General features: G+C 38.4%; 1 protein-coding gene across 1 annotated transcript in view; it reads left to right on the plus strand.

Annotated features, from left to right (window-relative positions):
• Nucleotides 1-17,915, plus strand: part of SLC38A9 (solute carrier family 38 member 9) — a 102,879-nt gene that overhangs the window by 19,292 nt on the left and 65,672 nt on the right. Inside the window, 1 exon segment of the mRNA XM_043978343.1 lies at nucleotides 15,064-15,196. Coding sequence (XP_043834278.1) covers nucleotides 15,064-15,196 — 133 coding nt within the window.

The following is a 17,915-nucleotide window of genomic DNA, read 5'->3' on the forward strand; positions in this document are numbered from 1 at the left end:
AGGGTTATATTGGACCATTACCTTGCTGAAAATAACCACATGCTTCCCAGCAGATCATTTTACACTATTGCTGTTATTTTGTATACAGTGCATTTCACTCTGCTTCAGTTCATGTAGGTCTTTCCAGGTTTTTCTAATAGTATCCTGTTCATCATAACCTAAATAATGTACCTTAAACTTGACAAAGAATTTTCTTCATATTAGCCCAGCAAAGTCATCATAACTATTTCCCTCCATCCTATTCCCTTCCCATGATATTTACTCTATTTTCTATCTTCTTTTAAACTATTCCTCCTCAAAAGTATTTTACTTCTGACTGTCCCCTCCCCTACTCTGTACTCCCTTTTTTTTCACCCTTCCTTCCTTATCCTCTTCCCCTCATACTTTCCTATAAGGTTAAATAGATTGCTCCTCCCAACTGGGTGTGAATGTTATTCCCTCCATGAGCCAACTCTGATGAGTTTAAGGTCTTTGAGCTAATTCTATGTTCCAAATTTTCTTCCTCCCTCTCTCCTCAACCCTCCCTATGAAATCAAGCAATTCAATATTTCATACTTGTGCTGTTATGCAGAACATCTTCACCTTCCTTGAAAGTATCTTGCTTTTTACTTCTCTCTCCCAGAATCTGCCCTTCCCTCCTTCCCCTCTTCCCCTCCCCCCCCTTATCTCCCTCCCCTCCCTCAGGGCAAAATATATTACTATACCCACTTGAGTATGTATGTTAGTCCTTCTTTGAGTCAATTCTGATGATATTAAGGTTCAATCACTCCCCAATTCCTTCCCCCTCTTCCCCTCCCCTCCAAAAGCTTTTTTCTTGTTTCCTTCATGTGAACAACCTCTCCCCAGACCATCTCTCCCCTTCCCCCTCCCCCAGTCTATTTCTCCTACACCTCAACCCTATTTTAAGGATGTCATTATGAGTTAGTTAGGTGGCACAGTGGACAATGCACCAGCCCTGGACCCAGGAGGCCCCAAGCCCAAATCCGGCCCCATACATAAGACACCCCACAAAGAACAAAACATAACATCCCTTCGTATTCAGTTCAGACCTGTGTCCTCTCTATTATCTTCCCATATAGGAATGTTAACAGTTTGATCTTTTAATATCCCTCATGAAGTCTTTTTCCTGTTTATCTTTTCATGCTTCTCCAGGGTCTTGTATTTGAAAGTCAAATTTTCTATTCAGTTCAGGTCTTTTCATAACAAATGCCCGAAAGTCTTCTTTCTCCTTGAACTTCCATGTTTGCCTCTGAAAGATGATGCTTAGTTTTTCTGGGTACGTGATTTTTGGCTGTAGTCCCAGTTCCTTTGCCCTCTGGAATATCATATTCCATGCCCTCCGGTCCTTTAATGTAGAAGCTGCTAGATCTTGCTTTATCCTTATTGGAGCGCCACAGTATTTAAATTCCTTTTTTCTAGCTGCTTGCAGTATTTTCTCCTTGACCTGGGAGTTCTGGAATTTGGCTATAATATTCCTGGAGGTTTTCCTTTTGGGATCTCTTTCAGGAGGTGATCGGTGGATTCTTTCAATTTCTATTTTAGCTTCTGCTTCTAGAATATCAGGGCAATTTTCCCTCACAATCTCTTGGAGGATGGTGTCTAAACTCTTGTTTTGGTCATGGTTTTCAGGTAGTCCGATGATTTTCAAATTATCTCTCCTAGATTTATTTTCTAGGTCAGCTGTTTTTCCAAGGAGATATTTCACATTGCCCTCTATTTTTTCATTCAGTTGGATTTGCTTTACTGTGTCTTGGTTTTTCTTAAGGTCACTAGCTTCCATTTGTTCAATCCTAATTCTTAGGCAATTATTTTCAGCAGACAGTTTTTTAATCTCCTTTTCCATTTGGCTTTTCAAACTGTTGACTTTTTTCTCATGACTCCTGCATTGCTCTCATTTCTCTTTCCATTCCTTCCTCTCTTTCTCTACATCTTCGTTCTATCTCTCCTACTTTCTCTTCAAAGTCCCTTTTGAGAGCTTCCATGGCCTGAGACCAGTTCATATTTTTCTTGGAAGCTTTAGATGTTGGAGCTTTGACCCTATTATTATCTTCTTCTTCTGAGGATGTATTGTGGTCTACCTTTCCCCCAAAGAAGTTTTCGATGGTCTTCTGCTTTCTCTGCCTACTCATCCTGGCTTACTGTTTCTTGGCTTTTTACTCCTTAAAGTGTAGCGCTGCTTCCTGGACACACCGTTCGTGCTACAGCTCAGCCTGCCTGGCTTGTGAGTAATCACAGCCGCTTTCTCTTTGACCTGGAAATAGAAGTCTGATTGAGCTCTGATTCTCTATGGTCGGAAGCTTGGCGTGCTTTTACCCCTCCCCCACTGGGCCACCACCACTTGATTCAGCCCACTGGTTCAGACCCAGGGCGCTTTGCCCCAACTCCTGTAGATACTGCCTCCACTTCACCCTGGCCTACCTCCGAACCCCCTCACCAGTCCGTGATTGGAGCCTCAGAAGCTGCTGGTGCTGAAGACTCTGACATGCGCTAGAAGCACTGTCCCTGGCTGGGTCCGGACTGCACGCTGAGCTGTTCAGCCTGATCAGTAGGTGATCAGAATTGCCCTCTTTTGCGGAGAAACAGTCTTACTCTGTTCTTATGTGCATTAGGCTGTTCTGGGTTTTGATTTTTACCGCATTATTTGGGCGTGAATGAATGGGTTTATCTGGAGCTTGTGGGAGTCACAGCCTCTCCGCCATCTTGGCTCCGCCCCCCGCCCCCCCCCATTAAATGACTTTTTAAAAATGTATTCACTTCCTAGTTTAATGGAACTGTTTTTGGGGGAGCTAATTTTGGGATTGCTAAAGAAAAAATATTAGCATTAATATCACGTTTAATCTAAACCTGAACCACTGAAAAACCATATCCAATCAGCACTGAAGGGATTGCTTGAGTAATAGGAACAGCATTGGTTCTAAAATAAGATAAAGATTTGTATAGATGTAAAACAAAACACTTGAAAAAAGAAATTGCTATTATACTTGATTTAACTTAAGTCAGCCAATTAAGGAAATGGACATGATATCATATATATGTATTCAAATTAGGTAATTTAAGGAAGTGACCTAATTCTATTATTGAAATTGGAAGAAGTAGAAGCCATGTAGAAATGGGCCTAAATCTTGAGTTATTTTCTTGTATTTAAATCAGTTGTGCTTCTATGGGAAGGCAGAGGAATTAACTTGTATTCTGTTCATTCAGTGACAGACATTTTTCAAAATGTAGAGCATTCTGTGATGAGTGTTTAGAGTAGAAGATGTGATCTCTGGACTTTAAGAAAAAATTGATAATTGTATTTCAATGTAATTGGTTTCAATTGTAGTCTTATGTGTTTTAATTTTTGCATATAAAAATATTATTCTAATAATTGATCTATAGGCTTTACCAGGTCGCCGAAGGGATCTATGATACAAAAAGTTAAGAACCTTTCTTCTGGAACAACAATGTATACTAATGTAATTTATTCATATCACTTGGTGGTAGTATCTTTCTCTTTTTTATATAAATTTTTTATTATTTTCCAGTTACATTTAGAGATAGTTTTCAACATTTGTTTTTATATAAGATTTCTAGTTTCAAATTGTTCTCCCTCCCACCCCCCCTCCCCAAGACAGCAAGTAATCTGATATAGGTTATATATGTACAATCACATTAAACATATCTCTGCATTAGTCATGTTATAAGAGAAGAATCAGAGCAAAAAGGAAAAACCTCAAAAAACAATAGAAATAGTATGCTTCAATCTGCATCTAGATTCCACAGTTCTTTTGTTTTCTGGATTTGGAGAGCATTTTCCATCATGAGTCCTTTGGAACTATCTTGGACCATTGTATTGCTGAGAAGAATCCGGTCTATCACAGTTGATCAACACATAATGTTGTTGATACTATGTACAATGTTCTCCTGGTTCTGCTTATCTCACATCACTTCATGCAAGTCCTTTCAGGTTTCTCTGAAATCCACCTTCTCATTGTTTCTTACAGCAAAATAGTATTCCATTACATTCATATACCACAACTGGTATAACAGCCATTCCCCAATTGATGGGCAACCCCTCAATTTCCAATTGTGGTAGTGTCTTCTTAGTGATAAGCCAATAAAAAACTTTTTGTATTATTCCCATTTTTGAATCACTTGGGGGGGGGGAGCATGAGGGTTAAGTGACTTGCCCAGGGTCACACAGCTAGTAAGTGTCAAGTGTCTGAGGCCACATTTGAACTCAGGTCCTCCTGAATCCAGGGCTGGTGCTTTATCCACTGTGTCACTTAGCTGCCCCCTTGAGTCACTTTTTTTTTCTTTCTTTCTTTCTTTCTTTTTTTTTTTTTAGTGAAGCAATTGGGGTTAAGTGACTTGCCCAGGGTCACACAGCTAGTAAGTGTTAAGTGTCTGAGGCCGGATTTGAACTCATGTCCTCCTGAATCCAGGGCCAGTACTCTATCCACTGCGCCACCTAGCTGCCCCTTGAGTCACTTTTAAAATGTAGTTTACCTTCCTATACAAATTCACCTGCAGGAAAAGTCAGATATACTCCATCTTCTAATGTAGAACTACAATATGATATTTCCATACTTTTTAAGGAGGTTGGGTTTTGTGTGTGTGTGTGTCCAAATAATTGAATAAAGTAAAGGGATTCTGTTTTTAGTGCTTATTTGGAAAATCAAATGTATAAAAAAAATCAGGCTTGTGATATTTACTGAATTCATCACCCATTCTTTGACTGCCTTTTCAATTTAATAGGAAAGTATCCCTAGCTAAATTCATTGGACTGATATTTTTCATCTTAAATTTTTTTTAATGGAGGACAATTAAATTACCAGAGAGGAAATTTTGTTTATTTTTCAGAAACCCTTTTGGTAGATTGTGAGAAAAGAATAACAGATGACACCAGTTCTACATACTGAAACCTTTCCTTAATTTTTAGTTTAGTCAAACAATGTAAGAATATCAAATTAGCCATGTTCTTGATTTATTGCTCCTAAGTAAGTTGAGACATTTTGCTTGTAGTTACTATTGGCATATTCATTATGTCCCTGAAGCCCCATTCTCTTGGGCATTTAGCCCACATTATTGCATGGTGTGTTTGTTACCAGACTCCCCTTAGGAATCAACTTCTAAAATAGAACTGGATGGGTGATTACTCAACTGTATGTGGTACATGAAATAAGGCTTATGAATGAAAATTTTTTATGTAGGTGTTTAATAATGAGTACTCTTAATGCCTAACTTGAAGAATTTCAATTTCCTCATGATGTAATTTGTGATTTGTTCCAAAATTGGTACCTAGATACTTTTGTCTTCGCGTTACAGACTACTTCATAGTAAGAGAATTTTTTAACTATACTTTCGGGATTTTGTGAAATTTTTCAAGTGGAATTTGCATCTAATGAATGTGGTAATTTAGCCTGAAGAAATTTTTGAAGATTAGATCCCTTTGTCCATGTTTGAAAATGTTTGCTACTAAGTATCTAATGGAATTTCATGATGGGAACTCTCTTCCCAACCCCTTTGAAATCTAACCAGATGTTATTAGCATTTGCTTTTCTTTCTTCATTTTCTCTTACCAGGAAGGAAATCATTTAATTTAGCAGAATGGGTGAGCTAAGGAAGGTTCAGGAGAGAACCAAAGAAATATCTGAAACCCAAGACCTGAAGAAACAGACCGTTAATTTAGGTGTTTTAGGACAATATCTAAGATAAACACAGGAACCAGTAATGTCCCAAGATGGCAGTATACAATGGTTACCAATGGAATTAGTCTTTCCTATTAATATATTCATGCTGTGGCTTTTAGCCAAATTGATACATTTTAGTAGAGAGAATTTTAGTTGAAAATGAAAAATAAATAAATATGTATATACATAATGTCCTAAAAGTCTTAGTTCAGTTTTAAGTTTCAGTAGCTTAATACTGTTCTAAGACATTAAGAATAGTGTGTGTGTGCACATGTTCTTTTCCCCGTACTGAGTTGAAGCAGCACAAGTAGGGGGAAACACCTCTAGTACAGCAGCTGTCAGATGCTCTAGCAGTTTGCAAGTAATAAAGAATATTGTCCTCAGCCAGCCTTTATAGGGAAACAAAAGCAAAAACCAAACTTCATAGAGAGCTTAGGGGTGGATCAGGTGGCTAATAACCTTAGTGCATCAGGACTTCAGAACACTAAGAAATTTACTTTGCCTATAGAAATTAGAGAGCTAAACTAGGACAGAAGACTATCCATCTCTGGCCAAGTCAGCCATTGGGAGCTGAAAGAGGAAAATGGGCTGTGGGGGAGAGACCAGTGTGAAAGAGATGTGGTAGTTACCAAAAGAAGTAGACTTCAGCTGTGTAGGAAGTGAGAAGCAGGAAAGCAAGTGAAGGATCACCAAAATGTTTTCACAAGGGCCAGGGAATTTCCAGGCACAAACTCCTTTTTTCCCCTTCTTTATTAAAACACTGCTTGGCAGCTATGATTCTGCTGTGCAGATAGAAAAGCGTTCATTGGGATAATTCATCATTTTTAATGTTTATTTCCAGGATATTGTTTCAAAAGATGAACATTGTGTCCTGTGATGAGCCATCTCAGAAATAATCTGGCAGGTAGTTCTCAGCATTTATAAGAATACAAGGAAGTACATGTTTTTAAGTTGTCATCAGTCAACAACTATTTTAGTAAGGTGCCTAATAGTCATGAAATTATTATGACACTTCAAATTCAAATAAGCTAACATAGAGGGAAGAGGCTAAAAATTTGGAGTGATTTAAAGAATAAAACATAGAAAAAAGGTAGTGAAAAATAGGGCTTTCATATTTAAAATTAAAAAGTGGAATTTTAGATTCTGCTTTTAAAGCATTTTTGAAATTTTGTTGAACCCTGAAAGCATATTTCCTGTGATCCTTTAGCCTTAGCATGCCAATAATGATTACATAAACTAGCAAAAACACAGTTTCTTCTACTTAATGTTGAAAATGTCTTCAGACAGTCACACTGTAATTCCTTTTTTTAGCATACATAAATTAAATTTATTCCATGATCATTTATTAAATACCTACTATGCATAATACAAGAGGCAGTGTGGTAAAGTAAACAGGTTAGGCCTTTGAATCTTCTGATACATTTTAGGTATGTGACACTGGACAAATCACTTCTTAGTACCCTAGGCAAATTTTAAAAGTTAATTTTCTATTTCAATCTGCATAAGTCTTCCTCTCCCTTCTGTTTCTTCCTCCACATTGCAGAAAGAAAGAAAAACAAAATCCCTGTTATAAACATGTTACAAAACAAAAGTCAAGTAAAACAAAACAAGTTCCTGCATTGGCCAAGTTTAAAAAAAAAAAAGTCTCATTCTGTACTCTGAGACCTTCACCTCAATCAGGAGTCTTCTAGAAACATGGTTGGTCATTACACTGATTAGAGTCCCTAAGTTTTTCAAAGTTGGTTGTCATTACCATATTGTTGTCATATAAATTGTTCTTTTGGTTCTTCACTCTGCATCAGTTTATACACATCTTCCCAGGTTTCTCAGGAACCATCCCATTCATTATTTCTTACAGCACAGTAGTATTCCACCACAATTATATGCCATAACTTGTTTGGTCATTTCCCAATTGGTGGCACCCCTTCAGTTTCTAATTATTTGCCACCACAAAAAGCTGCTGTAAATTATTTATGTCCATCCTTGGAGTTTGTTTTGCTTAAGGCTAATCCCTCCTTAAGCAAGGAATAGTTTACCTTCTCTATGGAGAAGACCAAACAAGAGATAATGAGCATTATGAGATATAAAATGGATAGTTTTAATTATATTAAATTTAAAGGTTTTGCACAAACAAAACCAATACAATCAAGATGAGAAGGAAAAGAGAAAACTGAGAAACAATTTTTTACAGCAAATGTCTCTGATTAAGGCCTTGTTTTCCAAAAATAAAGAGAACCGAGTAAAATTTATAAGCATATAAATCATTTCTCATTTGACAAATGGTCAAAGGATATGAATAGGCAGTTTTCATACAAGGAAACCAAAGTATGGTTAGATGAAAAAATTCTCTCAATCACAATTGATTAGAGAAATAAAAATTAAAACAGCTCTGAGGTTCCACCTTACATCTGTCACATTGGCTAACATAACATGCCTATGTTGGAGGGGATGTGAAAAAACTGGGTCACTAACATATTGTTGGGACTTATCAAACACTGTTGATGTTGTGGACTGATCAACCATTCTGTTTGTTCATTTGTTTTTGTGGGGCAATGAGGGTTAAGTGACTTGCCCATGGTCACACAGCTAGTGTCAAGTGTCTGAGGCCGTGTTTGAACTCAGGTCCTCCTGAATCCAGGGCTGGTGCTTTATCCACTGTGCCATCTAGCTGCCCCCGATCAACCATTCTGGAGAGCAATTTGGAACTATGCCCAAAGGGCTATAAAACTGTGTATACCCTTTGATAGCACCACTAGGTCTGTATCAAAGAGATTTTTTTTTTAAAGGGGGAGGGGGAGGACCTAGCTCTTTTTGTAGTGGCCAGCAATTGGGAATTGAGGGGATGCCCATCAACTGGGCAATAGCTGAACAAGTTGTGGTATGTGATTATAATGGATTACTATCATGCTATAAGAAATGATGAGCAGGATGATTTCAGAAAAACCTGGACTTAAATGAACTGATGCAGAGTGAAATGAGTAGAACCAGGAAAACATTGTACACAGCAATAACAATATTGTACTATGATTAACTGTGAATGGCTTTGTATTCTCAGAAATATGATCTAAAACACTTCCAAAACGTACTCCTGAATGAAAAATGCTGTCCATGGGGCAGCTAGGTGGCGCAGTAGATAAAGCACCAGCCCTGGATTCAGGAGGACCCGACTTCAAATCCAGCCTCAGACACTTGACCCTGGGCAAGTCAGTTAACCCCTCATTGCCCCAGAAAAAAGAAAAGAAAAGGAAAGAAAAATGCTGTCTACATCCAGAGGAAAAACTGATAGAGTTTGAATGCATATGAAAATATATTTTTTTTACTTTATTTTTTAAAAAGTTTTTGTCTGTCACAACATAAGTAATATGGAAATGTGTTTTGCATGATTGTACATGCATAAGCTATATCAAACTGCTTCCTATCTTGGGGAGGGGTGGAGAGGGAAAGAATTTGGAACACAATTTTAAAAAAATGAATGTTTAATGTTTTTACATGTAATTGAAAAATGTAAAATAGTATTTTTTAAAAATACTAATCCCTCCTTTTTTTTTTTTTAATGGGGCAATTGGGGTTAAGTGACTTGCCCAGGGTCACACAGCTAGTGAGTGTTAAGTGTTTGAGGCCAGATTTGAACTCAGGTACTCCTGACTCCAGGGCTGGTGCTCTATCCACTGCGCCACCTAGCTGCCCCCTAATCCCTCCTTTAATCTACTCTCACTTATTCCTCATTCTTCCCTCTCCCCATTCCCTCTTTTGTTTCCCTGTTTAGTGAAATGTGGTTTTGTATCTAATTGTATGTGTACATTCTTCCCTTCTCTGACCAGTTCAGAAGATAGTGAGCTTCAAATGACACCTTCTACCCTTACTCTTTCCTCCTTGTTTGTGTAGACTTCTGCTTGCATATACAAATGAAGATAATTTTCCCTAATCTTCCTCTCCCTTTCCTTGCCTAGTATATCTCTCTAGTCTTCCCTTTCTAGTCTTCTTTTAAGATCATCAAGATGTAATCCAGACCTTCTGTCTAATTATATTTCCTATATGACCTCTGATGATGATAGAGTTCAGAGGGGATACATGTGTCATATTCCTATATTAGAATGTAAGCAATTTACCTTTGCTTAGTTCCATATTATTATTTGCTCATGTTTGCCTTTTTATGCTTCTCTTAATTTCTGTGTTTGCAACTATGTCAAGTGTCTGAGTTCAAATCCAGCCTCAGACACTTGATACTTACTAGCTGTCTGACCCTGGGCAAGTCACTTTACACTCATTGCCCTGCAAAAAAAAAAAAAAAGATATCTAGGATCACTTTCTCATCGTGGCTTTCAGGTATTCCAATGATTGTTAAATTACCTCTCCTTGATCTGTTTACCAGGTCCATTATTTTTGCTATATAAGATACCTTACATTTTAATTTTCTTCTCCTCCTCCTCCACAAATTTGTTTTTGTTTTTTGGTTTTTTTTGTTTTATTTTGTTTTTTTTGCAGAGTAATGAGGATTAAGTGACTTGCCTAGGGTCACACAGCTAGTACGTGTCAAGTGTCTGAGGTCAGATTTGAACTAAGGTCCTCCTGAATCCAGGGCTGGTGCTTTATCCACTGTACCACCTAGCTGTCCCCCATGAGTTTTTAATGTTCGCAAAGTGTTTTTATCCAGGCCAAAGTAAGATTCTCTTTGCCCCCTTTACCTCACTGTGGTCTGAGATCTTCAAGTTCCTGGGCTGGTTTGGGTCTGAGCAGACATGCCTGTTGGTTTTCCCCATTTGGAGTTTCAGTAGACTGCTGCTAGTTTTAAGCCATTATCAGCCCACTGGAATGCTTTGCTAGTTCAGGGTGACAGAACTATAGATTTCCCTTTGGCCTTGGATTCCTATCCTGGCTGTTCTTCAGTTTTCCAACTGGACTGAAAGCTGGAACTGAGACTCTGCTACTGGGGTCAGAACACACACCTGCTGCTGCTTGCTTCTGAATTTACTTGTTTGGTACATAGCCTAGCATCTGTAACTGCTTCTTACCCTGGAATGCTACTAGTAAGAGAAGATCCCTTCCTCAGGCTCCCTTGGACATGTGACCTGGAACTAGTCTGTGAACAACAGAGCTGCCAGCTGACACCTATTCCTTCACCCAATACAAGTTTAGGTCCCATTGTGCTAGATCTCTTCTTGACACTCCCTGTGATAGAATATTCCTGCAAGTATTCCTGGTCAGTCCCCATCCCCAGTATCCTTAGTCATTTCTGTCTATGTCCCAGTGCCAAACTGGTCTGGAAAAGTGACTCACAGTGATTTTTAAAAAATATTTCCCAGTCGAGACTCAGTCTGGTACATCTTCTAGATCAGTTTGGAGAACTAATCATTCTAAAGAGAAATAAATGTTTTTATATTTTCATATAAAAATATGATCAAATGAAATTTAGTCCCAGGTTCAGAGGTCTTATATTCTAATTAATACTCTTTGTAAAATGATAATTGTTACTAAATCTTTTCGTATCAAAATGAGCCTAGTTTCAAAGAATAATTTAGGATCACTATTCTTCCTGATGTGGATCTAAAATTTTCTTTTTAATAATATGCTTTTAATATGCTGGATTATGTATTTTTTAAAAAGAAAGTTCATTTTGAAGGGATTCCAAAATATCTGTCTTATACAGACAAGCAGTGTCTCCATTGGAATTCTTTTAAAAAGGAAAAATTCCAGAGTCACACTGTGGTTTCAGAATTCCCAAGCCAGCTGAACTTATGACAGCATCGCTGTGAAAGGTCAAGAGCCAATAAATTTAGCACTTCCTGGACTGCTTTTTAGCAGCTTGAGACCAACTGAGTGAGTGATATTTATACCATATACGTTTCAAAATGAATAGATTGTAGAGGAATTTGGGTGTCTGCACTTCTCTCATTGTGTTTAAATGGTTAGCTCTTAACATACCTTATGATGGCAAAATAAGAAGTAACTAAGGCTATAGTAGAAATCAGTCTAGTAGGATAGTTTATGTTGAAGATTTATTTGTAGAAGGCCATCTCAAAAGATGGTGAACACTGAATTCTTATAAACAAAATAGAATCTGTAAAATTTTGGGTTTGGGTTTTTTTTGCCAGACTAGTCCAGTTAGCATTTATTGAATACCCACTGTGTGCAGAGTACTGTGCTAAGTATTGAGAAATCAAAACAAGTGAAAAATAATCCCTTCCCTTAAGCTTACATTCTTTGGGTGAGGGGGAGGAAAGAGGAAAGGTAGGTGCAACATAAAATAACATAATCATTTAGTAGTAAACATTAAGCATATGTGTCAAAAACTGTAGTGAGGTGTGGGAATGCAAAGATAAAGAAAGAAACAATCAGTGCTCTCAAGGAGATTATGTTACTGGGTCTGGGAGTGGAGAATATGTCCATATAAAATATATATACAAAATAAGTACAGGGTTGTTAGATGCAAGGGAGGACACTAACAGTTGGGGGGATGAGGAAGGACCTTGTGTACTAAATGGTTCTTGAATTTAGTCTTGGAGGAAGAGATAGATTCTCTGAGACAGAGCAAAGAAGAAATATACTCTTGGCATGTGGGATGACCAGTGCACAGGCACCAAGAAGGAAGATAGAATGTCTTGTGTGAGGAGCAGAGAGAAGGTCATATTGGCTGGACTATTTCATACAGATAGGGGAATAATGTATAGTGAGACTGGAAATACAGGTTGGGAAGGGCTTTAAAAAAACAAACATTTATATTATATTCTAGAGGCAATAGGGAATCGCTGGAGTATGAGTAAAGAGTGACATGGTCCAATATGTGCTTGAAGAAAATCACTTTAGCAGCTCTGATTGGCTATTTGGGAAGAGGATGAAGAAAAATAAAAGTAAAGAATGTTCAAAAATGAATTGGAGGTTGTGATTTGGCATGATGGGAAGGATGGTGGTACCCTCAATAGAAATAGGTTTGAAGGACATGTGGATTTGGGGAAAAGATATTAAGTTCCATTTTGACATGTTGAGTTTGAGATGCCAGAATGAGTTTGGACATTTAGTTGTAGATGACCAACAGATGCATGGGACACTATCTAAGGAAGCTCCCAGAACTGTGTGTCTATCTATATAGATCTTGGAGTTCTGCCTAGAAATGATAATTGAGTGCATGGGAGCTGGTGAGCTTGCAGAGAGTTTGGAGCAAGAAATGTAGAGTGAATGTAAAGAGAGAGAAGAGGGCCTAGGACGGATCTTTACAGTATATATATGGACAGAGAGTGAGACATTGATGATGATCCAGCAAAGGAGACTGAGAAGTCAAACAGATAGGAAGAAGACCTGTAGCGAGCTGTGACATGAAAATCCTGGGAGGAGAAGGGTATGGTCAGCATTGTTAGATGGTACAGAAAGGTCTAAAAAGATGAGGTTTGAGGCCAAGAGGTCACTGGATATCAGGTCTGGCCCACAGAGCAAGGGGAAACTATTAAATTTAACTGTGTTGACATTAGCTTTTTCAAGCCACAGGTGTCAAACAAGTGCAGGGGAGAAAGAATTTTTTTATGCATGTAATACCCTGGTAAAGTTAATAAATTTCCCAGGATAATACTTTTAGGTTTACCTTACCTGTAGAATCTGGACCTCCTGTCATTCATTCTCAAGGGATATTTTTTTTTTTTAGGTTGATAGGCTAATTCCATTTATTTAACGTATATTGAGCTTTTGCTTATTAATGCCTGACAAATTAAGTGACTTGGGAGACACAAAAGGAAGACACAGAAAGAGTTCAGATTCTAAATAGAGCCAAGATACCTAGAGAACAAATACAGTTAATATTTTTAAGAACTACATGAGAAGTCATAGAAATGAGTAGGAATGCAAAGCAAGAGGAGCATAAGTATTTTTAATGGTATTTTATTTTTTCCAATTACATGTAAAGACAGTTTTTAATATTCATTTTTATAAGATTTCTGAGTTCCAGATTTTTCTCCCTCCCTTCCCTCATCCCTAAGACAGTAAACAATCTGATATAGGTTATCCATCTGTAATCATATAAAACATTCCCATATTAGTCATGTTGTGAAAGGAGAAATAGAACAAAAGAAAAAAAACACGAGAAAATAAAGAAAGTGAAAATAGTGTGCTTTGATCTGCATTCAGACTCCATAATTTCTTTCTCTGGATGTGGAGAGCGTTTTCCATCGTGAGTTTCTGGAATTGTCTCAGATCATTGTATTGCTGAGGAGACATCATAGCGACAGCAATGTCCTCCTGGTTCTGAAGAACGTAAGTATTGACTAGATTTGATCATGGGATCTCTGGATTGGAAGGAACCTCAAAGACCATCTCCCATGCCCTGCACCTGAATGAGAATTTTTTCTGCAACTTTAAACATGTGGTCATCACTCACACCACCACTGCCTTCAGTGATGGCTGAAACACTCTAAATATGATTATAAGTATCCTTCAGAATAGCAGAGTTGGATAAAGCTGATAGGAAATCTTGGTTTCTCTGGGGATTTATTTCTGAGCTCTATGAATGATTACAAACAGAAAATTAGACATGCTTTCTGGTAGAGCAACTGCATTAGGCAGTATGATTTGAATTTCAGTGGAGGTTAATGGTTCTTCAGCCCGGAAACTCAGTCCCTTTGTAGAATAAGCACCTGATAGGGGTTATCTCAGGATTATCGAATCATGGATTTTTAGAGTTGGACGTGACCTTAGATAGAGGTCACCATGTTTCTGGATACTTAGGAAGGGAGTTTACCATAGCAATAACAAGGAAAAGTCTTTAAGTGTGTTGTGTGGGGGGGTGTTAAATTAAGAAATGGAAAAATGAAGCAAAATATCTATGGGATGCTGATGTCGAACTTGTTGCTATTGTGAGAAAGCCTTACAAGGGAAATGGTTGAGAGTCTTGTCCCCTGCCATATGTCCAAGCCAAGAAATAAGATTTCTGTTTATCAAAGGAAGTAGTCCTGGCCCGTCATTAAGAAGGAGATGATTTGCAATAAAGGGACTTTCCTTCATTCTATTTCTCTGATTTGGTGCCAAAAGCTTCTTGAGAAAACATTCAATACTCTGTCCAAGCTTCATGATAGAGACTGACTGTTGCCATATTTCTCCCTAATAACTTCTTTAAGAGCCATTTCTGTATGTCCCTTCAGTCACCACATTCCCCAATACTAAACAAAGTATAACTTACAGTAAAAGAATTCTAATAGAACAGTTCTATTCTGTAGATTTAGATAATGCATCTTTGTGATACTTTCCTTTCCCACCAAGAGTGAGAAGGGAAGGCTCTTTGCTAGTGCCTGGAAGTGCCTCTCAAAGGGAGGACAAGAAGTTCTTTTCTGAAATGTTTGATTTCCAAAAATTTCTGGCCTGTGGGAACCCTGGCAAACTACTGCTTTCTTGTGTGTATTCTCTCTTTCAGGCCTTTTTATGTGGAGCCTACAAACATTGTCAGTGTGGCTAATGACACTGTGAGGGTCAGTGACCATGCCTCTGCCATGAACAAGCGAATTCATTACTACAACCGACTCACATCTCCCTCCGACAGAGCACTGGTGAGGGGCAAAGCCCAAGTTATTAATCATACATTGAAACAAACAGTCAATCGGCCACAGCATAAACCACAGCAGCTCCTACATGGTTGCCATTCTGGATGCCAAAGGCAGCATGAAAGAAGGATGATGTTAGCACGTCTAACAGCCCTTCTACTTTCTCTGTCTGAAAACTACTCTGGCTTCTGTTCTTAAGAGCAGAAGACCTGGAGACCCTGAACTTCATCTAAGTCATCCCCAATCTCAGGGACCCTGGGAAAACAGTCATTTCTGAAACCCGAGTGATACTTTGAGTCTTTGATGGACTAGAGTTCTTATTAAAGTCATAACTTTTCTTTCTCATTGTAAAACCATAGGGAGCTACTCCATGTTTTGTGGCAGGTGTTTTTTATTGTTTTTAATCTTGGAGGTGAGGGGATGTAAGAGAAAAAACTCAAGGCAAATTTGGTTTGAATATATGCAGTGCCATTTTCTTTTAGCACCTTTTCACATATTTAAAGTCATGTTTTTGGTTTAGAAACCTAAAAGTATAACATGGCTTTCTCACAGAATAATCATATTAAGTATGTTAAGTAATATATGAAAGCCTGGGAATTAAAAAGAAAAAAAATTGTCCAAGAAACCTTTTTTTCTGATAGTGGAGGTTAAGTTAGAGTGGAGAGGTGACCAAAATAATTATAGAGGGAAGGAAGAACCTACATTTCTTCCCTTGTTTTTCTGGGCCTTCATATTTCTAGTTGAGGTGGGAGCCCTGTGTTAACTTGATCTGATTGTAAAATGACCTGAACCTCATGAGGCAGGACAAAACTAGTTTCTTCTCTCAGGGGCAACTATGGACCTCATGGAAGTAATTGTTGTTATGAACAGGTTCTAGTTTTTTAATAGAATGTGCTGGCTTTGAACACATAAAATTTAGCTTCAACTAAATTAGCCTTAGACCTCAAGAGGGTTGAATAAGCCATTTGACCTAAGTGCACCAAGCTTGCTACATGTTGGTTAACAAAGGAAATAAAGAAGAGAAACATTGTGGTGTGCTTGCTTTATGAGTTTTCCCATGTGTGTGATTACATTTCTCATGGGGACTTCTATCCAGATCAGACTCCTGTGGGTGCAGTGAAAGTTTGCAGGTCCCCAGCAAGAGCCATGCTCTGGGACCTTTGAAGAATTTAGCTCTTAGTACCTAGAAAAAATAGTAGCTGGACCCCAGAGAATACAATTCCATACTGAAATTCTGTACATACATTCCATCCAGAAATAGTCAGAGCCTGGCCCTAACAGAGCCCTGATTTGGGAAGTAAGGCTAGAAAGGAAGTAAACAAAAAAAATGAAGATAAAGAGCTAATAGGTTGCCAGGGACACCCAAGAGACATTTTCCAAGGTTGTGAGAAATGTTAAATGTGAAATATATTATGAAACAGTGACATTTGGTTATATTTTTACTTGCATAATTTCTCCCTCTTTCCCTTATACTTTTACTTTTAAATGATGAAAGGAATAAAATTATGCATCTGGTTGGTGGCATACCCTGGACTTTGCCTAAAACAACCACAATATCCTTTCTGTCTTTGTACTCAAATTTTGCATTTCTCCCACCACCCCACCTCAGTTTTTTTCTGCTCCTTCTCCTCTAGTCCTGTTCTGGATTGTCGTCTTCTCCCCTACTCACTTTACAGGCTATGATAGTTTCCTACCTGAAACCAACTCTGGTGTTCTTTCATTCTGTGGCTAAAAGTAACACTTCCCAGGTCCAAGAAAAGGAGGGGAGAGGCAAACATCTGTCCCATCTTCCCAGCATCCACCTCCCAAGCAAGTTTGCTGAGTTATCTCAATTGTAGTGTCCTAGACACACATACTTCCTTTTTTTTAACCTGGTAATGTAAACAGCAGGACACATAGCCACCTGCTACCATGCTTCAAAGGAGTCAGCTTCTCCTACTCTCCTTCACATGGGTCTCTTCATTCTTTGAAATTCAATAGATCTATAGTCTAAACCACTTAATTATACTTTTTTTGTCTTCTAATTGTTTTGTGTGTTATTGGTTTTGGACATTACAAGATCCTGGCAGACAAGTACCAGGATCCTACTACTGCTGGCACAGGCACATCCATAGGGGTGTCTCTCTTTTTTCTTTTTCTTTTCTTTTCTTTTTTTTTTTTTGGCAGGGCAGTGAGGCTTAAGTGACTTTCCCAGGGTCACACAGCTAGTAAGTGTTAAGTGTCTGAGGCCAGATTTGAACTCCGGTCCTCCTGAATCCAGGGCTGGTGCTTTATCCACTGCACCACCTAGATGCCCCCCAATTTTAAAAAATTTGGGGGGGATCAATGAGGGTTCAGTGACTTGCCTAGGGTCACACAGCTAGTAAGTGTCAAGTATCTGAGGTGGGACTTGAACTCAGATCCTCCTAAATCCAAGGCCAGTGCTTTATCCACTGCACCACCTAGCTGTTCCCATAGGGTCTCTCAGAGAGAGTTTTCTTAGGGACACTGCATCTGCTAATCCTGCTTCTGACATGTCAGTACCTCCCCCAGGTGTAGATGGGCAGTTAGGTAATGGATAGTGCAGGCATGTGTATGTGTGTGTGTGTGTGTGTGTGTGTGTGTGTGTGTGTGTGTGTGTGTGTGTGTGTGTGTATAATTCCTCGAGAATAAACACATTTTTCCATTATCCTGATAACCAAAGAGAAGGCAGTTGACAAAGTTCACAACTTTATACAAGTGGCGT

The sequence above is a fragment of the Dromiciops gliroides genome, chromosome 1 (assembly GCF_019393635.1).
Source record: "Dromiciops gliroides isolate mDroGli1 chromosome 1, mDroGli1.pri, whole genome shotgun sequence".
In the NCBI taxonomy this organism is placed as follows: domain Eukaryota; kingdom Metazoa; phylum Chordata; class Mammalia; order Microbiotheria; family Microbiotheriidae; genus Dromiciops; species Dromiciops gliroides.